The 20,726-nt window shown below is 44.4% G+C and overlaps 1 protein-coding gene across 1 annotated transcript; it reads left to right on the top strand.

Moving 5' to 3' along the window:
- Window positions 1-698: 698 nt before the first annotated feature.
- CRKL (CRK like proto-oncogene, adaptor protein) lies at window positions 699-18,972 on the top strand. Its single transcript, XM_068157151.1, has 3 exons — window positions 699-1,550; window positions 5,021-5,480; window positions 14,140-18,972. Exons 1-3 carry the CDS (start codon window positions 1,237-1,239, stop codon window positions 14,272-14,274), a joined length of 909 nt encoding a protein of 302 aa, XP_068013252.1. The 5' UTR covers window positions 699-1,236; the 3' UTR covers window positions 14,275-18,972.
- The last annotated feature ends 1,754 nt before the right edge of the window (window positions 18,973-20,726 follow it).

The raw sequence follows: 20,726 nt of genomic DNA, 5'->3' as shown, positions 1-20,726 counted from the left end.
CTGAACTGGCTGCAGGGCATCCCGATGAGCTAGGAGCTGTGTAGGGACCCGGGGCAGCCCGGGGCAGGTCAGGAGGGACCCTGGAAGGAAGGGAAGCAATGCTGCTCGGGGTGCCATGTCAAGCGGGGAGTCAGGGGCTGGGCAGCACCTAGTAGGGAGGATGTCCTGAGGGGCATAGGGAGAGGATGGAAGCGAGTGTCCCTCAGATGTCCTCAGCCCAAGGACTGGGGAAGTGTTTAATGGGAGCGACCAGCGGCTAACCGCGCCGCCAACACGCCAGGGAAGCGGTGCGCGGAAACAGCGGCCCCGCTCCCCGAAGGGCTGCGGCAGGCGCGGAGGTCTCGCACCCTGCCTAACTCCGTGCTCCACCGGGCCGGTTCACACTCAGACGGCCCGCAACCAGGAATGCCCCTGCGCGACCGGCTGCGGTAGGGAAAGGTTCGACGACCCCAGCCTGGCGGGACTGGGCATAGAGGGCTCCCTCCCCTCCGGACGCGAGGGCAGCACACCGCCCGCCGGAGCCCGGCACCCCACAGCTGAACTCGATCGAGCCCCGGCCGCCGCCGCCCGCTGAGCCGCGCACGGCCCCGGGCTTCTCGCGGCCGGCCCCTCCCCCGCGGCGCGCGGCGGCGCGTGGCAGCCCCGCGCCACGGCTGCGCCTGCGCGGGGCGGTGTCTCCCGAGAGCTGCCGCGGCTCGGCGCTGCCGCCATTTTGGCGTTCGGCTCCGAGAGGGGAGGGAACCCAGAGGAGAAAGCGGGAGCCCGGCGCTCTGCTTTCCCCCGCCCCCCCGCTCGCTTCTGTGTGGCTCCGGCGCTGAGGCACCGTAGCAAGCTACCTTCGCCGCCTTCCCGGGCCGCCGATCTTTGTCGGTCGCCGCTAACTCTTCGCCGCTCGCCCAGCCGGGCCCGCCGCAGGCCTGAGAGAGAGGCGGGAAGGATGCCCTGCACACCCCGCCGCTGAGGGAGAGTCCGGGGCCCTGACCGCCGCGGCTGGCCAGCCCCACCCCAGACGCTCCTCGGTCCTTTGCCTCCAGAGGCACGGAGCTTCCTTCTTTCTCCCCCTTTTCCCTGGTCTTCCTGGGCTGGGCGCTAGCCGCTTTCTCTTAGTCCCCAGCCCGCTCCGCCTCCCAGGCCTCCTTGTTCAGGCCTTTCCTTCTCCGTGTCTCTTACTCCGCCTGGGCCTTCGGGCTCTTCACCTTCCTTCCCCCCTTCCCTTCCCCTTCCCCGCCCGGAGCCATGTCGTCCGCCGCTCGCTTCGATTCGTCGGACCGCTCCAGCTGGTACGTGGGCCCGGTGTCTCGGGCGGAGGCGCAGACGCGGCTGCAGGGGCAGCGGCATGGTATGTTCCTGGTGCGGGACTCCTCCACCTGCCCGGGGGACTACGTGCTCTCGGTGTCCGAGAACTCCCGCGTCTCCCACTACATCATTAATTCCTTGCCTAACCGCCGCTTTAAGATCGGCGACCAGGAGTTTGAGCACCTGCCCGCCCTGTTGGAGTTCTACAAGATCCACTACCTGGACACCACCACCCTCATCGAGCCTGCGCCCAGGTGAGTGCCACCCTCCCCTCGCCCCACCCACTGCCATCTTTGCTAGAGGTGGCGCAAGGGGTGGGGGTGCCTTAGCTTTGTATGTGGGGCCATCGAGGAAACGTTGGGAGGTGGCCCTCGTTTGAAGCTGCTTCTGGCAGTGGTCCTTTTTAGCACTCTACAGCACAGTGACCGTTCTGGGTTGCTCTTGCAGTCAAATCGTCAATTTAATGGATGGGGCTTGTCCATGCATTGCGTGTAAGCATATGTAAAGGTACTGTGCACATCTCTACCACTGCCTATAATTGCCTCGCAAGAGGGTGTGGTCGTGCTTTGTGTCAGCCTTTTCTTCTGGTATTGTCCTTCTGTTCTAGGATGTTTGGGAAGCTGGCTCTTAAATCTCCTCAGTGCCTGAAATACAGCCTCTTGAGTTTTAAGTTGCTGTCTGCCCCTGCGTCCATCCTGATCGCAGTAGAGTGGGCATTTTTTATTAGACTGCTTCCTGCATTCTAGGGCAGCATTCCCCAGACTTCTAGAGTGGCATTTCCAACCTCAAAAATGTAAAGCATTTATTTCTCACAGTTCAGTTGTATCTGTATTTGCATAGTGCATGCACTGCACTGAAAAAAATGCTGTTCTAGGAGGATGGGAAAATGTGTCTTGGCCATGAGCTCATTCTTTGTCTTATTTCCAACGTGGGGCATACCTGCAGCTTGCATCAATAAACTGCTTATCAAGAACTCTAGAGCATTCTCCTTGCTTTTTAATGAAAAAAAAAAAAAAAGGGCATTTCCCAGTACCTCATTTCAGAGCTTTTGGGCTTCCTGGATGGAATGAAGTGAAATAAAAGCCAGAAAAGTAGTAACATATTAAAAGAAAAATTCAGACTGGTTCCCTTCTAACTTCTCAGTTTGAAATCTTACTATACTTAGCAAATTATTAGGGGGAGAGAATATCTTTGAGGTTTGTAGCCAGTTTAACCTTGGCATAGGTCAGTTCTAATTTGTCAAGGGTCGACAATAGCTTGTCAAGTTGGAAAACTCAAGTGGTCAAAAAGCTGTCAGGTGATGGGAGGGATGTGACAAAGCACTCTGTCAAGAACTCCTACAGTTGCTGGGAAGTCCCCCGGGTGCTGGTTGTGCTGTGACTGGCAAGATGGGTAGGTGAGGGGGGAAAAAAAAAACCACAACACGTTTTACCATTGCAGGAACACTTAAATGGAGCTGCCCAGTGTTGTGTGCATGCTTAAACTTGTGGAGAGTTGGGAGGAAAACAGTCTACACTGGAGCGGTCTTTATGCTTTGTTCTCCTAAACCTGGATGCTGTTGTGCCTTTCTGGATGTCAAAACTTGTTCTTCATTGTTCCTGGCCATGACTGACTTGGCTTTCTCAAAACCCTTTAAACTTGGCTGGTTCCACCTGAGCATTTGGTATTTGTTAGGAGTCCAACGTGCACCAATTTTTTTGCACGTTTAAGTCTCGCCTTCTTTTCAAGGCTTTGATTTCATGTCGTTCTCTCTGCACACGCAGACAGCTGGGACCTGGCTGGCTGTGAACTGACAGGCTTTTAGAAAGCCACCCATGGCATTGACTAGGTGGTTTTCCTGAGCATGATTTTTGTTCTGAATTCTTCTAGAAAAATCAGTGAGCTGATTGATGGCTTGAAATTGTGTTTGAAGGAAGAGGGAGGATGAGAGGTAGCATTTCCAGATTATTGTGTTTTGGTTGGGTTGGTTTTTTTAGTTAAAGGACTGGATAGAAATGGACAGGAATGTGCTTCAGAGCTGTTATTGCTAGTTCATATTTCTCTGACATTTCCAGTGGAGCACTGAACTCAGATGCTTGTGCTCTTGAAGGCTGTTGATTCTTTAATTAAAGTACTCTGAAGAGGTAGCCTTCATGGTGGGATTAAACAGTTGGTTGTGTATAATCATGCACCACTTGCAGCTCTGGGGGATGTCATTCTAAAGTTGTAAAGCAGTTGAAAAGTGACTGGTTTATGCTATTTATTTTGTGTCAACATGAGCTCTGGCCGTCATTAGATGTTCCTGACCTCTCCTTCATGCAGAGTTACAGCTCTCTAAGAGGTTCTCTCTGCCCCCAGCTGTTTTTCTGGCTGCAGCAGGGTGTCTTGAAGAAGTCTGCATCTTTTTGTTTGGGGCTTCAGGCATACCTTGCAAAAACCATAAGGATCTGCTGTCTGCCTCACTTTGCACGTGCCAAAAGAGAATGGAAGTAGGCTAATCACATGCATTCTTGCTGTCATAGCCTAGATAATAACTACCTGCTCTGGCCTAGATACAGGAAGGCTTCTGACAGCTGCTTTGAATAAAATTGATGCAGAAGGTAGATTGCAGTGACAATCTCATTTCATGAACCATCTTACATATCATCCCAGACAAGGAGATGACTGTATTGGGCAGATGATGGGCATAATAATAAACAGTGATGTGAATAGAGGTCATGCTATGGTTAATAAGGCAAAAGAACCTTTCTAGATGGTTAGCATTTGTATTTCTTACTCCATCCTTATAAATGGATGGAGGTATTTTGTACTGTCTTTTACAAAGATGTCCCTTTCAGGTGGTTAGGTATTTTAAAGCACAGTAAAAGTAAGTACTTTGAAACTAGTAATAATTTTGTTGTTATAACAACCTTTTGGGAGTTGAAGTTGTAACAATAAGATTAGGGAGCTGAATTCCATGTCACTTTCCTGAAAAGAAGGGGGAAACGGTGTCTCCTAGAAACACAGATCTGCTTCTCTTTTCTTAAAGAAAGTTTTCAGTATGAATGTGGCTGGCTGTCCTCAAAATTCTGCACGTAAGCAGTAGGATTTGGTGAAGAAAGTGCTGTGCTGCTGAGCAGAAAGGCACCATTGGACTTGTAGATTGGAGTTAGAAAAATGTTTATCCTCCTCTTACTTTTGTTCCCTTTTTCCACTGTGCTTCCCCAAGCATTTGGAGCTATTGAATTCTTTGGAAGTAGATGCTGATACAGATGTGATGAACTGAAGAGGATTATTTAACTCTCTTAAGAGCCACTCCACCCCATTACCCAAAGAACTTTAGTTTGGTTTCATGTATTGCCTCTCTACCCTAAGTCACACAGATAATTTGAGTTTGGTTTGATGTATCACGACTCTCATAACTTAAAGTATGGAATTTATTTTATCCTACCCTAAGATCCTTACAACAATGTAGAGTGGGTGGATGAAGATCTTGCTTTATTTTTTTTCCTCAGAATTTTCTGCATCCATGATAGGTTTTGACTGAGTTTTCTGGGAAAGCTAATTTGGGTATTTAAGTAATTACTTGAGAGTTGAAATAAAATGACATGAAATGTCTCCCTGTGCTACCGATCCAATACTTCCATTGCAAAGCTGAATAAGTAATTCTCTAATTGGTGTGCCTGCTATAAAGCTGATACTCAGCTTTGTTCCTGGAAGTACAAAACAATACCTGTGGCTTATACCAAGTCTATTTCAAACTTAGGTATCCAAGTCCACCAATGGGATCTGGATCCGCCCCTGCTATGTCCACTGCGGAAGAAAATGTGGAGTATGTTCGGACTCTCTATGACTTTCCTGGCAATGACGCTGAGGATCTTCCATTTAAAAAGGGTGAAATACTGGTAATTGTAGAGAAGCCAGAAGAACAGTGGTGGAGTGCCAGAAACAAGGATGGTCGGATTGGGATGATTCCTGTTCCTTATGTAGAAAAGCTAGTCAGATCTCATGGGAAGCATGGAAACAGGAATTCCAACAGTTACGGTGTTCCAGAACCTGCTCATGCTTATGCTCAGCCTCAAACCGCCAGCCCCCTTCCCTCAGTATCCAGCACACCTGGAGCAGTGATCAATCCTCTGCCTTCAGCACAGAATGGACCAGTCTATGCCAAAGCTATCCAGAAGAGAGTACCCTGTGCTTATGACAAGACTGCTCTGGCGTTAGAGGTAAGGTTTTCCTCTCAAGTCTTACAGCTTGCAATTGGTTTGTAATATAAGCAACTAAAAATTGTTAGTGGCAAAGGTGTTGTGGAGGACTTCATATGGAGCCTGCTCATCTATGTTGAGGGACTGAAAAGAAGTTATGTTACATTCTGAAGAAAGATCTGCAAAAATTGCTTCATCTATACCACTTCCTTTGAGAAAAGTGAGCAAGTTACGTCAGGATCTGTGTTGATCCTCTCTTCTTGCCTGTTTAACACTGGTAGTGGAGTGTATACATACTGCTGTGGAAGTATGTGCTAGTGAGAGGTTTACATTGCTTCTCCACCTAATCTTGGGGAAGGAAAGAGATGTTTCATAATCATTGCAGTATTTCAGGTAAGGATTGCTGATAACAGTCTTTCTGGTCCTCTACTGTAGTGTGAGATGCACCTGAGTTTCTAGTGCTGACAGACTAAATCAGGGCAGAAATTCATCAGAAGTACTCTAGTCCCTTTTGCTTTGGTTTCAAAAGCAGAACTGAGAAACCTTAGGACCTAAACAGGGTGTGAGGAGAGTGGATGGAAGGTGTAGATAGCCTCTATGTGTGTGTTGAATTTTGAGTAGGTTCATATACTTGCCATTGCATTTCTTAAGTTATTTTTATTAGGGAGGGATTTAAGACTTTAGAACTTTATGGTTTAAATGATAAAGAATTCACATTGCAGTTCTAGTTTAAGTGGCATAAATGATGGATTGGAAGATGGTTTTAAAGCTATATCCAGAACACTGAGACTGTCACTTTTACATGTAGCTGATACTGGGGGCTACTTAACCCATAGTTAAAAATTGTATCACCTGGAAAAAGTGCTGGTTTCAAAGATGAAATGGGAGTGTGCTACAATACTTCAAGAAGCAAGTGCAAGGAAACAAGCAAAGCAAGCCACAGCATTTCAGCAAGTGAACTTTTCCTGTTGATTTTGTTCAGTTACTTTGCAAGTTAGAGCTGCTATTTTTGACTGAAATTTGAAAGGGATGTTTGTGACTTCCAGTTATTCATAATAGTTGCCCTAAGTATTTTTCCTCCTATGTTTATAAAACCTCTACAGGTGATTCCTCTTACAGGGTTAACAGTTAAATACAGATCACTGGATTTTCCATGAGTCTTGTGAAATCTTGTAGCTTGTTACTTGTGAACAGTGTGAAAATTACCATAGAGCAAAGTGCAGACTCACTGCCAACTGCACTGTGCAGAAGATTCTTGCCAGAACTACTTAAGCTTCTGAAAACAAAGCAAGGCAAGCAATTGATTTTGTTGTGCTATCAATGTGTCATGGAATTACTTCAGGGAACTTGCTTTGCTTCAGGGTCACAGAACCACTTGGAAGGGTGGCTCTCACAAATCCATTTTCTGACTTGCTCTTTAGTGACCTATTCAATACCATCATTTTAGCTACTCTAGTATATCAGTAAGCCAAATTCTCTGACCAACATGTAGGTTTGAATTGTTTTGACCTTTCAAATTGGTGAAGTTTTGTTAGAGAGATTCTTCTCTTCCACTAAATTCTGATCACCTACTCTCTTCTGTCTGGCATATTTGTTGTCTTAGGTAGTGTGTTTTCTTTGCCAAGTGCACATTAGTCACACTGGGGCTTCTCAAGAGGCTTCAGAAGCAGAGTTCTGGGAACTAAACATTTTCATTAAAATCTGTGGTTACAGCTCCTCCTTGTCTGTGCATAGGGAACTTTAGCAGCTGCCTTAGAGCAATTTTTTTGTCACATCTCCTACTCCTAAAGGGAAAAAATCCTTCAGCATGCCTGACACTTGCTGGGCCCAACCTCGTCAGGGCCCTTCATGTCACTAAATAATCTGAATCATTTGAAGCTTCTGTTTTGCAAGAGCAGCAAAAATAGCTAGTGGTAGAAAACGAACAGGTAATGGGGATGTTTTGGGGAAGAAAGTTAACAGAGTTCTTTCAGGGTAATGATACTTGGTAGTACCCCGTCTTGGTGTAGGTGTGCTCTGAATCACAGTTCAGCTTGTATAGGTAGAACACCTTGTTAGTATAATGGTGTAATGCCATGTCATTTAAACTGATAAAACAATATGAGAACAAAATATCTGTTTGCTGGCTCTAGCTTTGTGTGGTCAGCACACAGACAGTACTTAAAAGGAAGAGAATACCATCTGGAGTAAATAAAGCTATTGCGTAGTAATCTGCTCCACTTCCTTTTAAGTGGAGGGATGTCATTCTCCTGCTTCAGCTTGAAAATGGGAGTAGCTCTCTGCTTGTGAGGCCATCAGTTTTTCTGTGGCACACTACTGTTTGCATAAGCTGTCAGAAGCTCTCTTTAAGGAAAAAAAAAAAAGGATGAAGATTTACAGTCTCTTAGAAGTTTAGTTTGTAAGGAAGGGATCATCTATTTAAAAAGTAAACCAAATCTCACATGAAAAATGTAACTTGTAAACCAAGTGGATACTTGGTTGCAACTAAATCTGCTTGGCTGGGTAATTATTCCCTTTTGAATAGTATTTAACATGTGCCAGTTTAAGGGCAGCTAGAACAGTGTTTCTGTAAAAATATCACTTAATGTGGCATTGATTACAATTTGGACCATTCTGGGCTAAAAGGATTTAGCATTCATCTTGCTATTGGTGCAGTCACTAACAGCTAAATGTTGACTATGGCTCCACTTCTGCTCATCAAAATAAAAAGGAAATAAATACTAATCTGCTTATAGGCTAGGTAAATTTTAAGTATAGCTACTATCTTAAAGCATACAGTTGGTGTCCATGTAGTTAGTAAAGCCTATGATCAGTGTCATGGGTTTAATGAAATTATTCCAGTCTGTAGTTTCTCACTACAACTAACAAACTTCACTACTAACGTGTGTAGTATTTTCACAAACAACTAAACCACAAAAAATCCAAACCCAAGCAATAACCTGGATCTGTTTATTTGAGTGCTTTTAGCCAAACAAGCAGTGTCCTTCATTTCTTCTGCTCTAGAGGAAGAAATGTGAAGGACAGTGATAGTGCCCTTTATTTATTGGTACTAGAGCCCCACATTACAGGGTGTTAGGTCCTGTTTTAAACTAGCATGCTGTAATCAGCACATGATGCAGTAGAGAAGACCTGGTATCAGCTTATCTCTTGGTGGGTATTTCTTGTTCAGATCCAAAGTAGTTGATTAATCACTAACCTCTACACAACAATATTCTTTGTGTCATTAATGGAGAAGAATTCCCTTAAAAATGAGTGAACTGTTGGGAAGTTGATTCAGGATGTGAACAGCAAATTCCAAATTGACTTACAAAATGGAATGAAATGGTGTAAAAAGACAGAAAAATGGGACACCAGCAGCAGCCACTAGACTTAGACCTGCCACATGTTTTAAAAATTGGTGCTTAGACCATTTTGAAGGCCTGGAGTTCATCTGCAGGCTTAACATGAGAGTGTTACAGAATCTGAAGAATTTAATATTTTTTATACTTTTTAAATCAAGAGCTTCTCTGTATTTTTACAGCAAATCTTTTATACTGATGATGGGGTTTTTTCCTAAAGCTGTGCCAGTGTTGTAGTATGAAGTAGTTTATCTGTTTGTGATAAACGTACCCAAGTATATTTCCTAGTACAGAGTTAATCTGTCACTGAAATGTTTTGGTGACATAAATACCTATTCACTATAATTATATAACTGACTTACAGTTTTTTCTCTTGATCTCTTTACAATTAGGTTACAGTTAACTTTTCTCCTCTTCAAAGGAAAGTTGACAGAAGTAGGCCAAAATGTGCTAGTAGTAGAACTTTCTTAATGAGGAAATTAGGCTACATCTTTCATGAGACAACAAGGTGTTGCTGTGTTAAACATTCCAATGCATCTAACCCACTAGGTCTAGACTGTAGGCAGAATGTTGAGCCTATGGTTGTGAAGTGTTGGTTGGGGAGCTTTAATTCTGGTAGCTATTGAATTGAAAGTGACTTGGGCAGCAGGATTCCTATATCTGTGCTGAAATGCACCACTTTTTCACTATGCTACCTTTGAAAATACAGGTGACAGCTACTTGAAGATTTTTCCAGTCAAAGTTATTGATGGAATGTTCCCATCATGCTGAGTGCCTCAGAATTCAAAAGAGGTTCACCCTTGGAACTCATTGCAGAGTCTACTTTCAGATGAAACTGAAAGTAATGTGGATAACCTAGATGATCCTATGTGCTACAGTGAGATTTAGTGCAGCTCAAGAATCTGAGCTTTCCAAAGTCTGCACAATCGTGACAGTTGGCTTCATCAGGAGGAGACTGACTACCATCACTTACTGAAAACCAGCACTTTATCAGTGGTGCTGCAACCCCAGCTCTGGCAAACTGCAAATGTATTTATTTTGCTGTGTTTCTAGATGAGGCTAGATTAATTGCATATAGAACTTCAACATTTCTGTGCTGCCATTTCACCTGCATTCATGTCTCAAGAATGGTTGACAGTCTTTCCTCTGAACTACTTGATTCTCTGGTTTGGACACCAAACCAAACCAAACCTATTCTTTGGGCACACAGCATCAGAAGTGAAGGATAATTAAGCTGTGCTTTTGCCTGTTGGGTTCTTGACTTTTCCAGTACATAAAGCATCAGCTGCTTCAATGTTACTGTCCTGTTTGCAGTGCAACTGAACTCTGCTTCTTTTGTGGCTGAGCTTTATACCCTTTGGGGACAGTGAGGTATCAAGGAATTTCTTTGTGTGAGCTTGTTCATTCTTCCTCAGAACAGGCAATTGTTTTGGTACTAATGCTAGCATTACCTAAGAAGGTGGGTTGTGACACTACTTAGGATAATGAGTGAGATTTACATTTGAGAGAGCCCTATGTTTTCTACAGCTATCAATCCAGTGATTTTAATCCATTTTTGTCTCCTTAAGTTTACATTACAGAGCTCAATCAGCCATAGAACTATTAACATAAAATTGTTGGAATATTTGTAGAACATACTGAATTGGTTGATTGTGTGACTAAAATGGCATGCAGGAAACCTTTTGCAGTGTATGACTCAGCTTCAGATAGAAGACAGGTATGGAAGAGTCTAGGGTGAATGAAGTAACCCTTTCTGACTGGCATGTTCCACAGCCTGTGTTTCCCCAGGGCTTTGAATTCATGCTGTAACAAGGATATAATGAAAGGATGCTATCTAAATACATTTTGATTTTTATCATCTGGGTGGAACCAAATGTCTGCATTTCAGAAGTATTACTCATTTCAGCAGTTGATACTTCCATCCAGTGGTGCTGGCATGCATGTGAAATAACTTATCTGAGAGATGCTGAGACTGAGGAAGCATTATCCAAATTTATAGATAAGGGCTGTGAGCTGTCCAGAGTCATACAGGAAGTTTGAGGCAGAGATGAGAATAGAAGCAGGTCTCCTGACTCTGTCCTGTGCCCAAATCATAAGACAATTCTTCTCACTGGCTTAAAGCATTCTCAAGAAAATACCACATTAAACACTGTTAGTGGGAGATCACACCCCAGCTGACCATATTAGAGATGCTTTAAAAAGCAATTAGCAAACACTGCCTTTAGTTAATTCTTTGGGGAAGAGTACATAGAAGGTTTACTTGACTGGATTCTTCTAGGCATTGTTGAAGTGGAGGTCTTCAGCATAAGATCCAGGAATTATTCCATCATGTCATCAGGATTCCTTTTCCAAAAACTTTGTCTCAACTTGCTGCTTCATTTAATCTTCTCAGAGGAACTGCCCTTTTTTTTTTTTCCTTTTAAAATAGTACAAGAGGCTATTCAGAAGCTTTCCTTAAAAGAAAATCCACTCATAAAATAATACAGTAAATCACCTCACTGTTCCAGTCATTCTTGGGTACAGGAGTATTTTTTGGATGGCTCTTGTCAGCCAGCACTCCTAATGACAGGTACTGGCTTGTAGCAACTTGACCCACCCAGCACTCTGTGAAGAACATTTTACATTGTTATCTACAGGCTAGTTGTTGCCAGCAATAGAATTATGTTGTAAATATTTTGTTTCACTTAGCTGAAGCAAGACTTCCAAGCCTATGCATCTTGTCAAATCCATTCAGAATCAAATTGAAGGGTATCTTTTTCTAGAGCTTCAAAATGGATAAAGGATTGATCTCTACAGCATATGGGTAGAATTAAATTGTCACACTCAGAAAATGCAACTCCACGTCTTTGAGCCAGAAGACCTGCTTCAGTTCTCATCTCTGCCTCAAACTTCCTGTATGACTCTGGAAAAGCACAAGCTCTATGAGGAGGGGCTGAGGGAGCTGGGGTTGCTTAGCCTGGAGAAGAGGAGGCTCAGGGGAGACCTTACTGCTGCCTACAATTACTTGAAGGGAGGTTGTAGCCAGGTAGGGGTTGGTCTCTTCTCCCAGGCAAGCAGCACCAGAACAAGAGGACACAGTCTCAAGCTGCACCAGGGGAGGTTTAGGCTGGATGTTAGGAAGAACTTCTTCCCAGAAAGAGAGATTGGCCACTGGAATGTGCTGCCCAGGGAGGTGGTGCAGTCACCATCACTGGAGGTGTTTAGGAGGAGACCGGATGGGGTGCTTGGTGACATGGTTTAGTTGATTAGATGGTGTTGGATGATAGGTTGGACTCAGTGATCTCAAAGGTCTCTTCCAACCTGGTTTATTCTATTCAATGTACTACAGATTTTTTTTTTTCTTCTTTCTTCCATGAATAAAATTTAAAGTGAGAGTGGATTTGCTTAACAGTGTGGTACCAATGCAATTTCTTACAAGGTTTTAACTGTTGTCATGTGGGCTTCATCATCTTGAAGTTGAGTTTAAAATGTGGAACTTCAATCAGCCTTTAAGGGCTATTTAAATTTAGCAGTGTAACACTGAGTATTTATAGATGTTATCAGCCTTTTCCTACAAGGCATTTGTAAGGTTCCTGTTTAGGTCATCTTACTACTATTTAAAGCTTTCTCTAGCCTTTTTATTCAGTGAAAAGTCTGACAAATGGTGCTTTTTAGCAAATACACAGAAGTATACTGAAGTAGTCTGTGAAGAGATGAAAAACAGTCAGATTCATGCTATGTGTTTGTGCTGTCAGTGTATAGCTACTTAGTAGTAGATGCTGGCTTCGTGTTTGAGTAGGAACAGCACAAGTAGAGATCTAAGAAAGTAAGATGGTCTCAGTTATATCCCAAGAACTTGTGGGAGTTGAGAGGGTTTTCTCCTCTCTTAAAAGCACAAGATTACAATTGTTAGAGGTGTGAGAGTCTTGAATTTGATTGGGGGACAGATGGGACATGTAATATGTAACAGCTTAAATCTCTCCAAAGAGTTTGATAAATTTTGGGTTTAGAGATACCACAGCTGGAGACAAGTTACTTTGAGAGAGATGACTGACAAGGACTTTATTTATATTATCTTAAACTTTGTTTAAGGGTTCTTGCTTCTGAGTGATCTCCAAAAAGTGTCTATTAGAGTAATAGGAACTAGTTTGAACAGGCTTCAGGTCACCTAGTGACACACTCACTGTTTTGTAAACTCAGTGTTTCTTTCTTTAAGGAAAAATACAGCAGATCTTATCTGCAGACTTCCAATATAAGGCCCTTAGCCAAGGTCCTTAAACTACTTGCATCAGTTCTAAATTGTGATGCTATTTGGACAATGTAGACAGATAGTTATACCTACTGTATCAGGACTACAATCTGGCTTCTCCTTAAATAAGATCAAAGCTAATTAGCTCTGGGTTTCACAGAAGTAGCTTGGGTAAGCCAAGATTGAACTACAAAGAGCTTGGACCTCGCTTAGGAAAGAGACTTACCACAGTTTGCCACTGGTCATAGGGTGGTTCTACTTTTTGTGAAATTGGTTATTAGCTGCTAATGTCACTTTTCTAATATTTACCATAGTTACCCCAGAGTAAATGAAGCAAACAGGAAGGGAAGTGTAAAATGAGAGAGCTGTTAAAACAAACCATGTGTTCAGCTGCTGTGATGAAGCACCAAAGGCTGTAGAAAAGACTGTTTAGTCAGTCTGAGATGTGACTTTTCACACTGAAGACTTTGCTTTGTAAATGAATCTAATCCAAATTCAATTCAGGAGTTGAACTTGTAAGAATATAACTTACAAGAATATAACTGAATCTGGACATCTAATACTTTTTTTAACAGGCTGAGATTGCTTTTGCCTGCCTGTAGAAACTACAGAGGCTTCTTAGACTGTGGTAATTTGAATTAGAATTGCAAGTAATGTTTAGGGGTTTGTCTGTAAAAAAATCTCTCTTTAAAAACTTGAATTTCCTCTGAAATAAACCAGTTGGTGCTAAACCCAATAGGAATACTGTGCCCTTTGTATCTTATTACTGCTGGTAGCTTTAGTAATGGTCATTTGTATCTCAGTTAAATATATTGCTCTGTGAAGTTGTAAGCTTTGCTGTAGGAAAAGGTGTAGTTGAGTCATTTGCCTGAATATGTAAGTACACCTTCAGTTAGGAGCCTGTAAAAGAGTGCAGACAGCATTAGCATGCTTGGCAGCAAAATGCTGGTGGTCTTGTTAAGTAAAAGTAACTTTTCAATTGAACCTTAACTAAGAGGAGGGTGGGGTTGTTTTCCCCTGTGGTGGGTTTGTATTTGTTGTTCCTCTTAATCTGATTTTTACCACAAGTGAGGTTCTCCTGTGTGATAACTTTTTTTCTCTTTGAATTATGCAGGTTGGAGATGTTGTGAAGGTGACAAGGATGAATATAAATGGCCAGTGGGAAGGAGAAGTCAACGGTCGGAAAGGGCTCTTCCCGTTCACACATGTCAAAATATTTGACCCTCAAAACCCAGATGAGAACGAATGATTCCCTCTGCCCAATTCACACTGCTGCTTCATTTTCCTGGCTATCATTAGCATTGTTTGAGGCGGGATGATGACTTAATGGCACATTGCTAGCATTGCCCATTTGCCAGCTTGCTGCAGTTTGACGGTTCTTTTAATATACATTTGGAATACATACAACTGAAGTCACTGCCTGATCTGCATACCATACTTGTGTCATCCAGAATTTAGTTTCACTTCTAAACTATTGGGCCTTAAGCTGGAGAAGACTGAAACAGTGTATAACAGAGAAGTATGGGAAGAAAACCTTTCCTGTTGAGACTTCTATGGACTTTTTCTGGCTTGCTCAGTAGGAAGAGCCCTAATCTTAGATCAAACATGCAACTTGTGCATTACTGTCCAAGAAAAAGCAACAACAAAAATGCAATTTTAGGACTGAAGAAGACTTAGTTTTAAGAGAACCTGTCCTGAGGTAGTACATTTTAAATGATGGTCTCTTTAAAGGACAATAATGGAAGCTTATGTATTCTAAGCAGTTGTAGTAGAAGCTGCTTTTCTCTGTAACTCTTTAAGCTTGTTGTTGACCTTCCTGAAACAGTGTGTGTTAAATGCAAATAGCCATTGATTGAGCTGCATTGAAGCTGAGGCATTTATTTATGAGGAAACTTAGGAGGGGTTGATACTTGTAACCTGGTTTTGACATCCTTAACACATTTCTGTTGATTTTTTGCAAGCACTAACTGTAGAAAGTGAGCTTTAAAGGGAAACACTTTGGCCTGGTCTACATCCAGCTCTTCTGCAGTGCTGAAGTGTAGTTTTGCTAGTGTATAGAAGTGCTTGTCACCAAGCTGTTACTTGGTAGACAGATTGAGCACATTGCTATGGTGTGGAGAGGTAGGAAAGGAGCAGAACAGAACTTCATAAGTACCAATAGAATCCCATTATTTAAACATACACCTTTTACACCCATTTCTCTGTAGGCCCCCATCTCTCTCCAAAGTTTCCCAGCTATGCCAGCCCCAGCTTGCTGAAAGCTCCTTTTCAAACACAGTACCTTCATTCTAGGGTGCCTCCATGTTGTTGTGCTTCTTTTCCAGAGCTGCTTTCATCTTTTTTTCCTCCTTTTTTCCTTGCTTGCATCCCAAGTCCTCTGCATGCTGCCACCCTTTTGTTTTTGTTTTTTTAACCGATCCAAATGACTTGGCTCTGGCTTATGACTGGCCCAGATCCCTTCCCATCTCAGGATGCTCTAGAAAGTGGTTAATTGAAGTCAGCTGCCTGGGTTCCCCCACAGGATAAATTAATGCTCAGGCTGGAGGAGGCCACAAAGGTGTCTAATATCTGTAGAGCTTCTTTCCCTTGTTCCTACATAAGCTATATTGCTGTAATTGTACTTACAGTGGGGAACTGTATGGCTGCAGATAAACGAGTCCAGCTCCTGCCCCGCAGGCCGAGTCCCGAGCCTGCGTGCAGGGTATGAAAGCTCCCACGCAGCGGGATCCCGTGCTGCTGCCTTCCGTACCTGTGTTTCATAGGTGAACTGGAATGCTCTTTTTACAATAATGGAATGCTGAATTAACAGAATACCTGTCTGCAAGGACTACAGCTACAAAACCTCCTGCTTCAGACAGCCCACTTAAAGAAAAATGGCAGTTGTAGCAAACCGAGAAGCGTCAGACACCCGCAGAATCTTCACCAGGTCCTAGGAGTGTCAAATGCTACAAGTTGTTGTCTCGAGTTCCAGCATGTTCTCTTGTTGATTTGTGTTGTGTGATCCCAATAAAAGCACGTTGTTCTTAGCTTATGTGAAAGTGCCATGAGATCCTTCACGGAGGGCACTGAAGAAATGCAAAAGTGGCTTTTGCAAGGAGACATTAGAGTGCTGGCTTTCAAAGAAGTCTCTCCATTCGTCTCTTAGCTATTTTCTGTAGTATTGATCAAATGGCTGACAGTCTAGAATTCTGTTCTTGTAGAGCATTTTACTACCAAATTAACTGTGAAGTAGAGTAGCATTGACTGAAGTGTTTGGTGCTGTAAGAGTAATTCTTGACAATAGGCATTGACATTTTGTCTTGCAAAGAAAAGCTATGCAGCTCTCTTAACTAAAGAAGGTCATGCTTTCCTTTTTTTTTTCCCCTCCTGTGCCCCAGCTGTACCCTCAAGTTTACTGCATAGATTGTACTACTGAAAGTCATCTTCTGAATACAGAAAGTGCACTAAACTCAGTCTGCTGCAGAGAGTTCAGACCTGACCTAGTTACAGGCAGCTCTTCAGAAGACTGACTGTAGAATTCTTCCTTTGCATGGTAAATGAATACTGTGAGATTTGAGATCCTGAACAACACAACTTTTAACCTGGGTTTATGGTTTGTTTTTAACTCACCGAAATCAGTGTCTTGACTCATCCCCTCATTCAGTAAGGTATAAACTTGAAACATAAGCGTTGGTTTATGTTCAGCTACGTTCTGAAACTGCAGAAAAGCAAAACCTTTTACCTTGAAAACTATGCAAAATTTGTGTGTAGTGGCATCTGATGCAAAGATAAGAATTCTGACAATTTCTGTGAACCTGGTTGTAGGGCATGGATGAGCAGTGCTCCTCTGAATAGCGGTGGTGTGTGGTTCAGGTATGTTCAATGTGGTTGAAATGTAGCATCCTGACCAGCCCAGGCTGATTGTAACCTTGCTGCAAAACGTTGTCTTTGCTATTTTACTATGAGACAAGTATTTTCCTATAAAGACTGCCTTTGCTCAGTTTGTGTTTCTCTTTGAAGGACTCTGGGTTCTCAGTCTCTTGTTGCTTGCTCGCTGGTGTGCTGTGGTTGCTTTCTGAAGCCCCTTCAAGCCGAGTGCTCCCCCGTTGGTGTGAGTGCTGGGGCGTGTGAGGTGTGCTTACCATTAAAGCTGTTCTTGCTGTTCAACCAGGAGCTGGTTTCATTACCTGGTGCCACAACAGTTAGCTACCATTGACAGGCTTGCTGTTGGACTTCCTCCAGTTGTCTGCACGTGCATACAGACATCAAAGCCTCTGACCAGTCCGAAAGGTGAAATGAAAACCGCTCTGATCCGTGTCCCTCACTGGATAAGCGCTAATTTAATTCAGCATTGTTTACAAATTGGGAAAGCCTAAACCAAAAGGGAATATCCTATCTGGGTGGGGCTCTGAGGAGCCTGAGCTCTTTTTTTGTTGTTGTTTTCCCCCTTTCCTTTTTTTTTTTCTAAGGGACAAACAGCATTCTTTGTGCCATTTCACGTGCCTGTGAAGTAGGGGGTTTCTCTTTGTATTAACATCCCGGGAACGAGTGGGCTGCCTTTGTTTCCTAGTCAAATTTTCAAGCATTTTCCTCAATAGCTGCATTTGGAGAGTTGAGACCTGCCTAAAAGACTTGCCTTTTGGGACCAGTGAAAGCATTCTTGTTATAGCTGGGTTGTTTTGTTTTTGTTTGGGGTTTTTTTTGTTTACCTGTGTTAAAAACAAAAGTGTGTTTTGGGACAGAGGTCCCAGTGACTACAGTGGGAAAGGTGGCCTTGTATTTGAGACAGTCTTCACTGTGTAAACTTCCAGACACGCTGTGTAATTTAAAAGACCATGGTCTCTTCAGGCAATAATATTAAGTGTAAGCTTTGAAAGTTTTTATTTTGGGGATCATGGCTTGGTTTATTTTTTTGTGCTACAAGATTAACAGTATTAAATGAATTATATTCTTAGAGTACATGGAGTGTCCTTTCTTAAGATTAGTGCCTTTTTAATTTCTTACTCCACTGATTTCATAGAACTGGTCCCAACATCAAGCCGCTGTTGGTTTTTGGTTGGGTGTTTCCCCCCCTCCTCCTCCCCCCCCAGTGCCCTGTTTGTACAGCCTAAATAAAACTTGCCTCAACTGATGGTATTATTTTTGTTGTCTTTAGTCTGAAAACATTGACAATATTAGCAGAGTATTTAAATCCTTACTCTGTCAGTGTGCTGCCCTGTTTTGAGGGTGAAGGGGAGTGCCAACTGCAGCCTTCCGGAATCAAAAGGAAAGAAGTAAGCAGGAGCAAATGCTGTTGCCAGGCTGAATGATGCTCCCCTGTGTCATCCTCGTGCCTCTTCTCAGACTATTCTGCTGTGCTCTGGAGGTTCACCTGAAGAAGATGCATCTCTGGTGATCCAGGTTGATCACTGGTGTCTCCACCCTGTCGCCTGGGTGCTCTTCCTGTCACTGTGTCGAATGCTGCTCTTTTGCCGAGGCTTTTGCAGGTCTCTGTAGAATCCATGACTTTCTGTTACTGTGATCCCCATGACTGTGCTTCTCAGAGTGACTGGGTTATGTGGATGGTTTGAGTTCAGCTTCTGCCTGTTTGAGTGAGTAAGGAGGAACCTGGAGAGTGGAAGGGCTGACTTGGAAGGTCATCAGCATCATAAAGATCTGCTTTGGCAAGTGAAAACCAGGAGGTCATCCTCTGCCTTTTTACAGTCAATCCAGATCAAGAACAGCACTAACTAGGACTTCTTTTTTTTTTAGTATTTGGGATTATGGAGTTAAATCATGAACAATGTGTTGAGAAAATCTTAGGTAGGAGAAAAACTTGAGAGGAACATCAGACACTCAACAGCTGCAAAGGAGAGCTCTGCAAAGCTTGCGTTGTTTCCCTGGGCTCTGTAGGTATGTTCAGCCTGGTGTTTGTCTTCTCTGGAGTACAGATGTCCATGTGATGTTAATAAACATTCATAGCCAACTCTGCAGAGTGTCTTATCATCATGTGTTCCATTTCACAGCAAACCAGGTTCAAACACACAAGCAAGAAAGGTAAGGTGCATGCAGTAGAAGCAATTGTCAATCCCATTTCAAGCTACTCCAGGTGCTTTTGGCTCTTGAGAGATGGAACTGCCACCCCATTGCTGCAGCTGCTTCTGGTGCCACCTGCAGTAGCCCCTGCTTTACTATCTGCATAACAAAACCAAGTGGCCCCCTGCTCTACCAGCCATCTACAAGCTGAGTTCCAGCCCTGGGTACTGCCGCAGCAGCACTATTCCTGCCTGGGGTGGGACTGTGCAGTGCAAATCGGCTGCACTGCTAACACAGGGCGAGGCCCTGAGCCAGGGGCCTGCCCTTGGCTTTGTTCTGCTAATAGCCACACCTCTGACAGTGAACGGCAGCATCGTCACACACTTGCGTTACCCAGTGGGAGGTGAAGCCAGTTCATAGCCAGGGGCTGGGGGGGGTTTCAAATACTTGTGTTCTGTGCTGCAGAACATATTTCTTTTGTCTCGAAATGCATCAGGTGCCACTGAGTCTTAATTCTGCACTGCTTCCCTTATGTCACGAGTTTAGAAACAGCTTTCTACCACCTGGTCTGGGAGGGGGTTGTTTTCCTGGGGCACATTTCTGCTCTCAGAAGGGACCAGTTCCACAGTGTGAGGTGTAGAGGACTGGGAGGTGTCTGCATAGCCAGCAGTGCACACCCTCCACCCCCTGTAACTGCCTCTTACCCTCCGTTTGCCCAGCCCTAGTGTCCCAGGGAATTTTCCACCCGGGGGACCTCTGCTCAGATGGCAGCAATGGCTCACCTTGGAAGAGCTGGAGTGGTTTCTGTCCCTTCTGCCTGGTTTTTAGAGGGCAGATCAGCTGCTCCTGTAACAACTGTTGAACCACAAGCCCCAGCTCAGTGTGGTAAGGTAGAGCAGTTCCAATTTCAGGTTACCTTCATACCCCGAGCTGCAAACTGGCAGTTACTGCACAAACAGCTGCGCCCTCCTGCAGCAGGCCTGGGGTCCAAGAGGGACAGGCTGGCAACAGGGACAGAAACCCTCACAGCTGTTGCAAAAGTGAGCCTCCTGCCCTGAAATCTGACCCCTAGGAGCCCGCTTGCAGCCAAAGCTGCACCGGTTATTGAAAGTGAGTGACAGGCTGTGGTGTGCCCACCCCGAGGGAAGTGCTCGGCACAAGGCTCCAGCTGTGCCTCCCTGCAGCCTGGGAGCCGAGCACTCACTGCTGTTCCTTGGACTCATCACTTTGTGGAGGCTCCTGCAGCAGCCTGGCACGACCCCTAGGAGCTAAAAGCTGAGCTGCTGCCCCTGCTCACTGGGGTTTATGGCTGCTCACGGCGCGGGGGGACCCCAGCACCCCCTCACGTACTAGACACAGCCTGACCTGTGGAAGATGCAAGCCACGCAGGCTTCTGAGGCAGGCAGGGGGAGCGAGAGGCAGGAGGCCCTCAGGCAATGCTCTCCTCAGATAACCTCCCCAGCACCTGCTCGCTTCCTTCCAGGCAGTTTGTAACCAGACCCCTCCCTGACCCGCCGCTGGCGCAGCAGACAATCGGGATCAGAGCTAAATCTGGGGTGTCCGCAGGGAGCTGGCTCCTGCTTTGTACGTCAGCAAGGGCAGCTGAAAGTCGGCGCTGAAAAATCCTTCCCTTGAAACCGTGCATTTGGTCCAGAAACAGGAGAGCAAGCCTGGCTCCCGGGGCCAGCTAGCAGCCCTGCACTGGGC

The sequence above is a fragment of the Melanerpes formicivorus genome, unplaced genomic scaffold, assembly GCF_026170545.1.
Source record: "Melanerpes formicivorus ecotype bairdi unplaced genomic scaffold, bMelFor1.0.p_v2 SCAF_36, whole genome shotgun sequence".
Lineage (NCBI taxonomy): Eukaryota > Metazoa > Chordata > Aves > Piciformes > Picidae > Melanerpes > Melanerpes formicivorus.
Note: the sequence above shows the minus strand (reverse complement) of the source record. Positions and strands in the feature narration are given on the sequence as shown.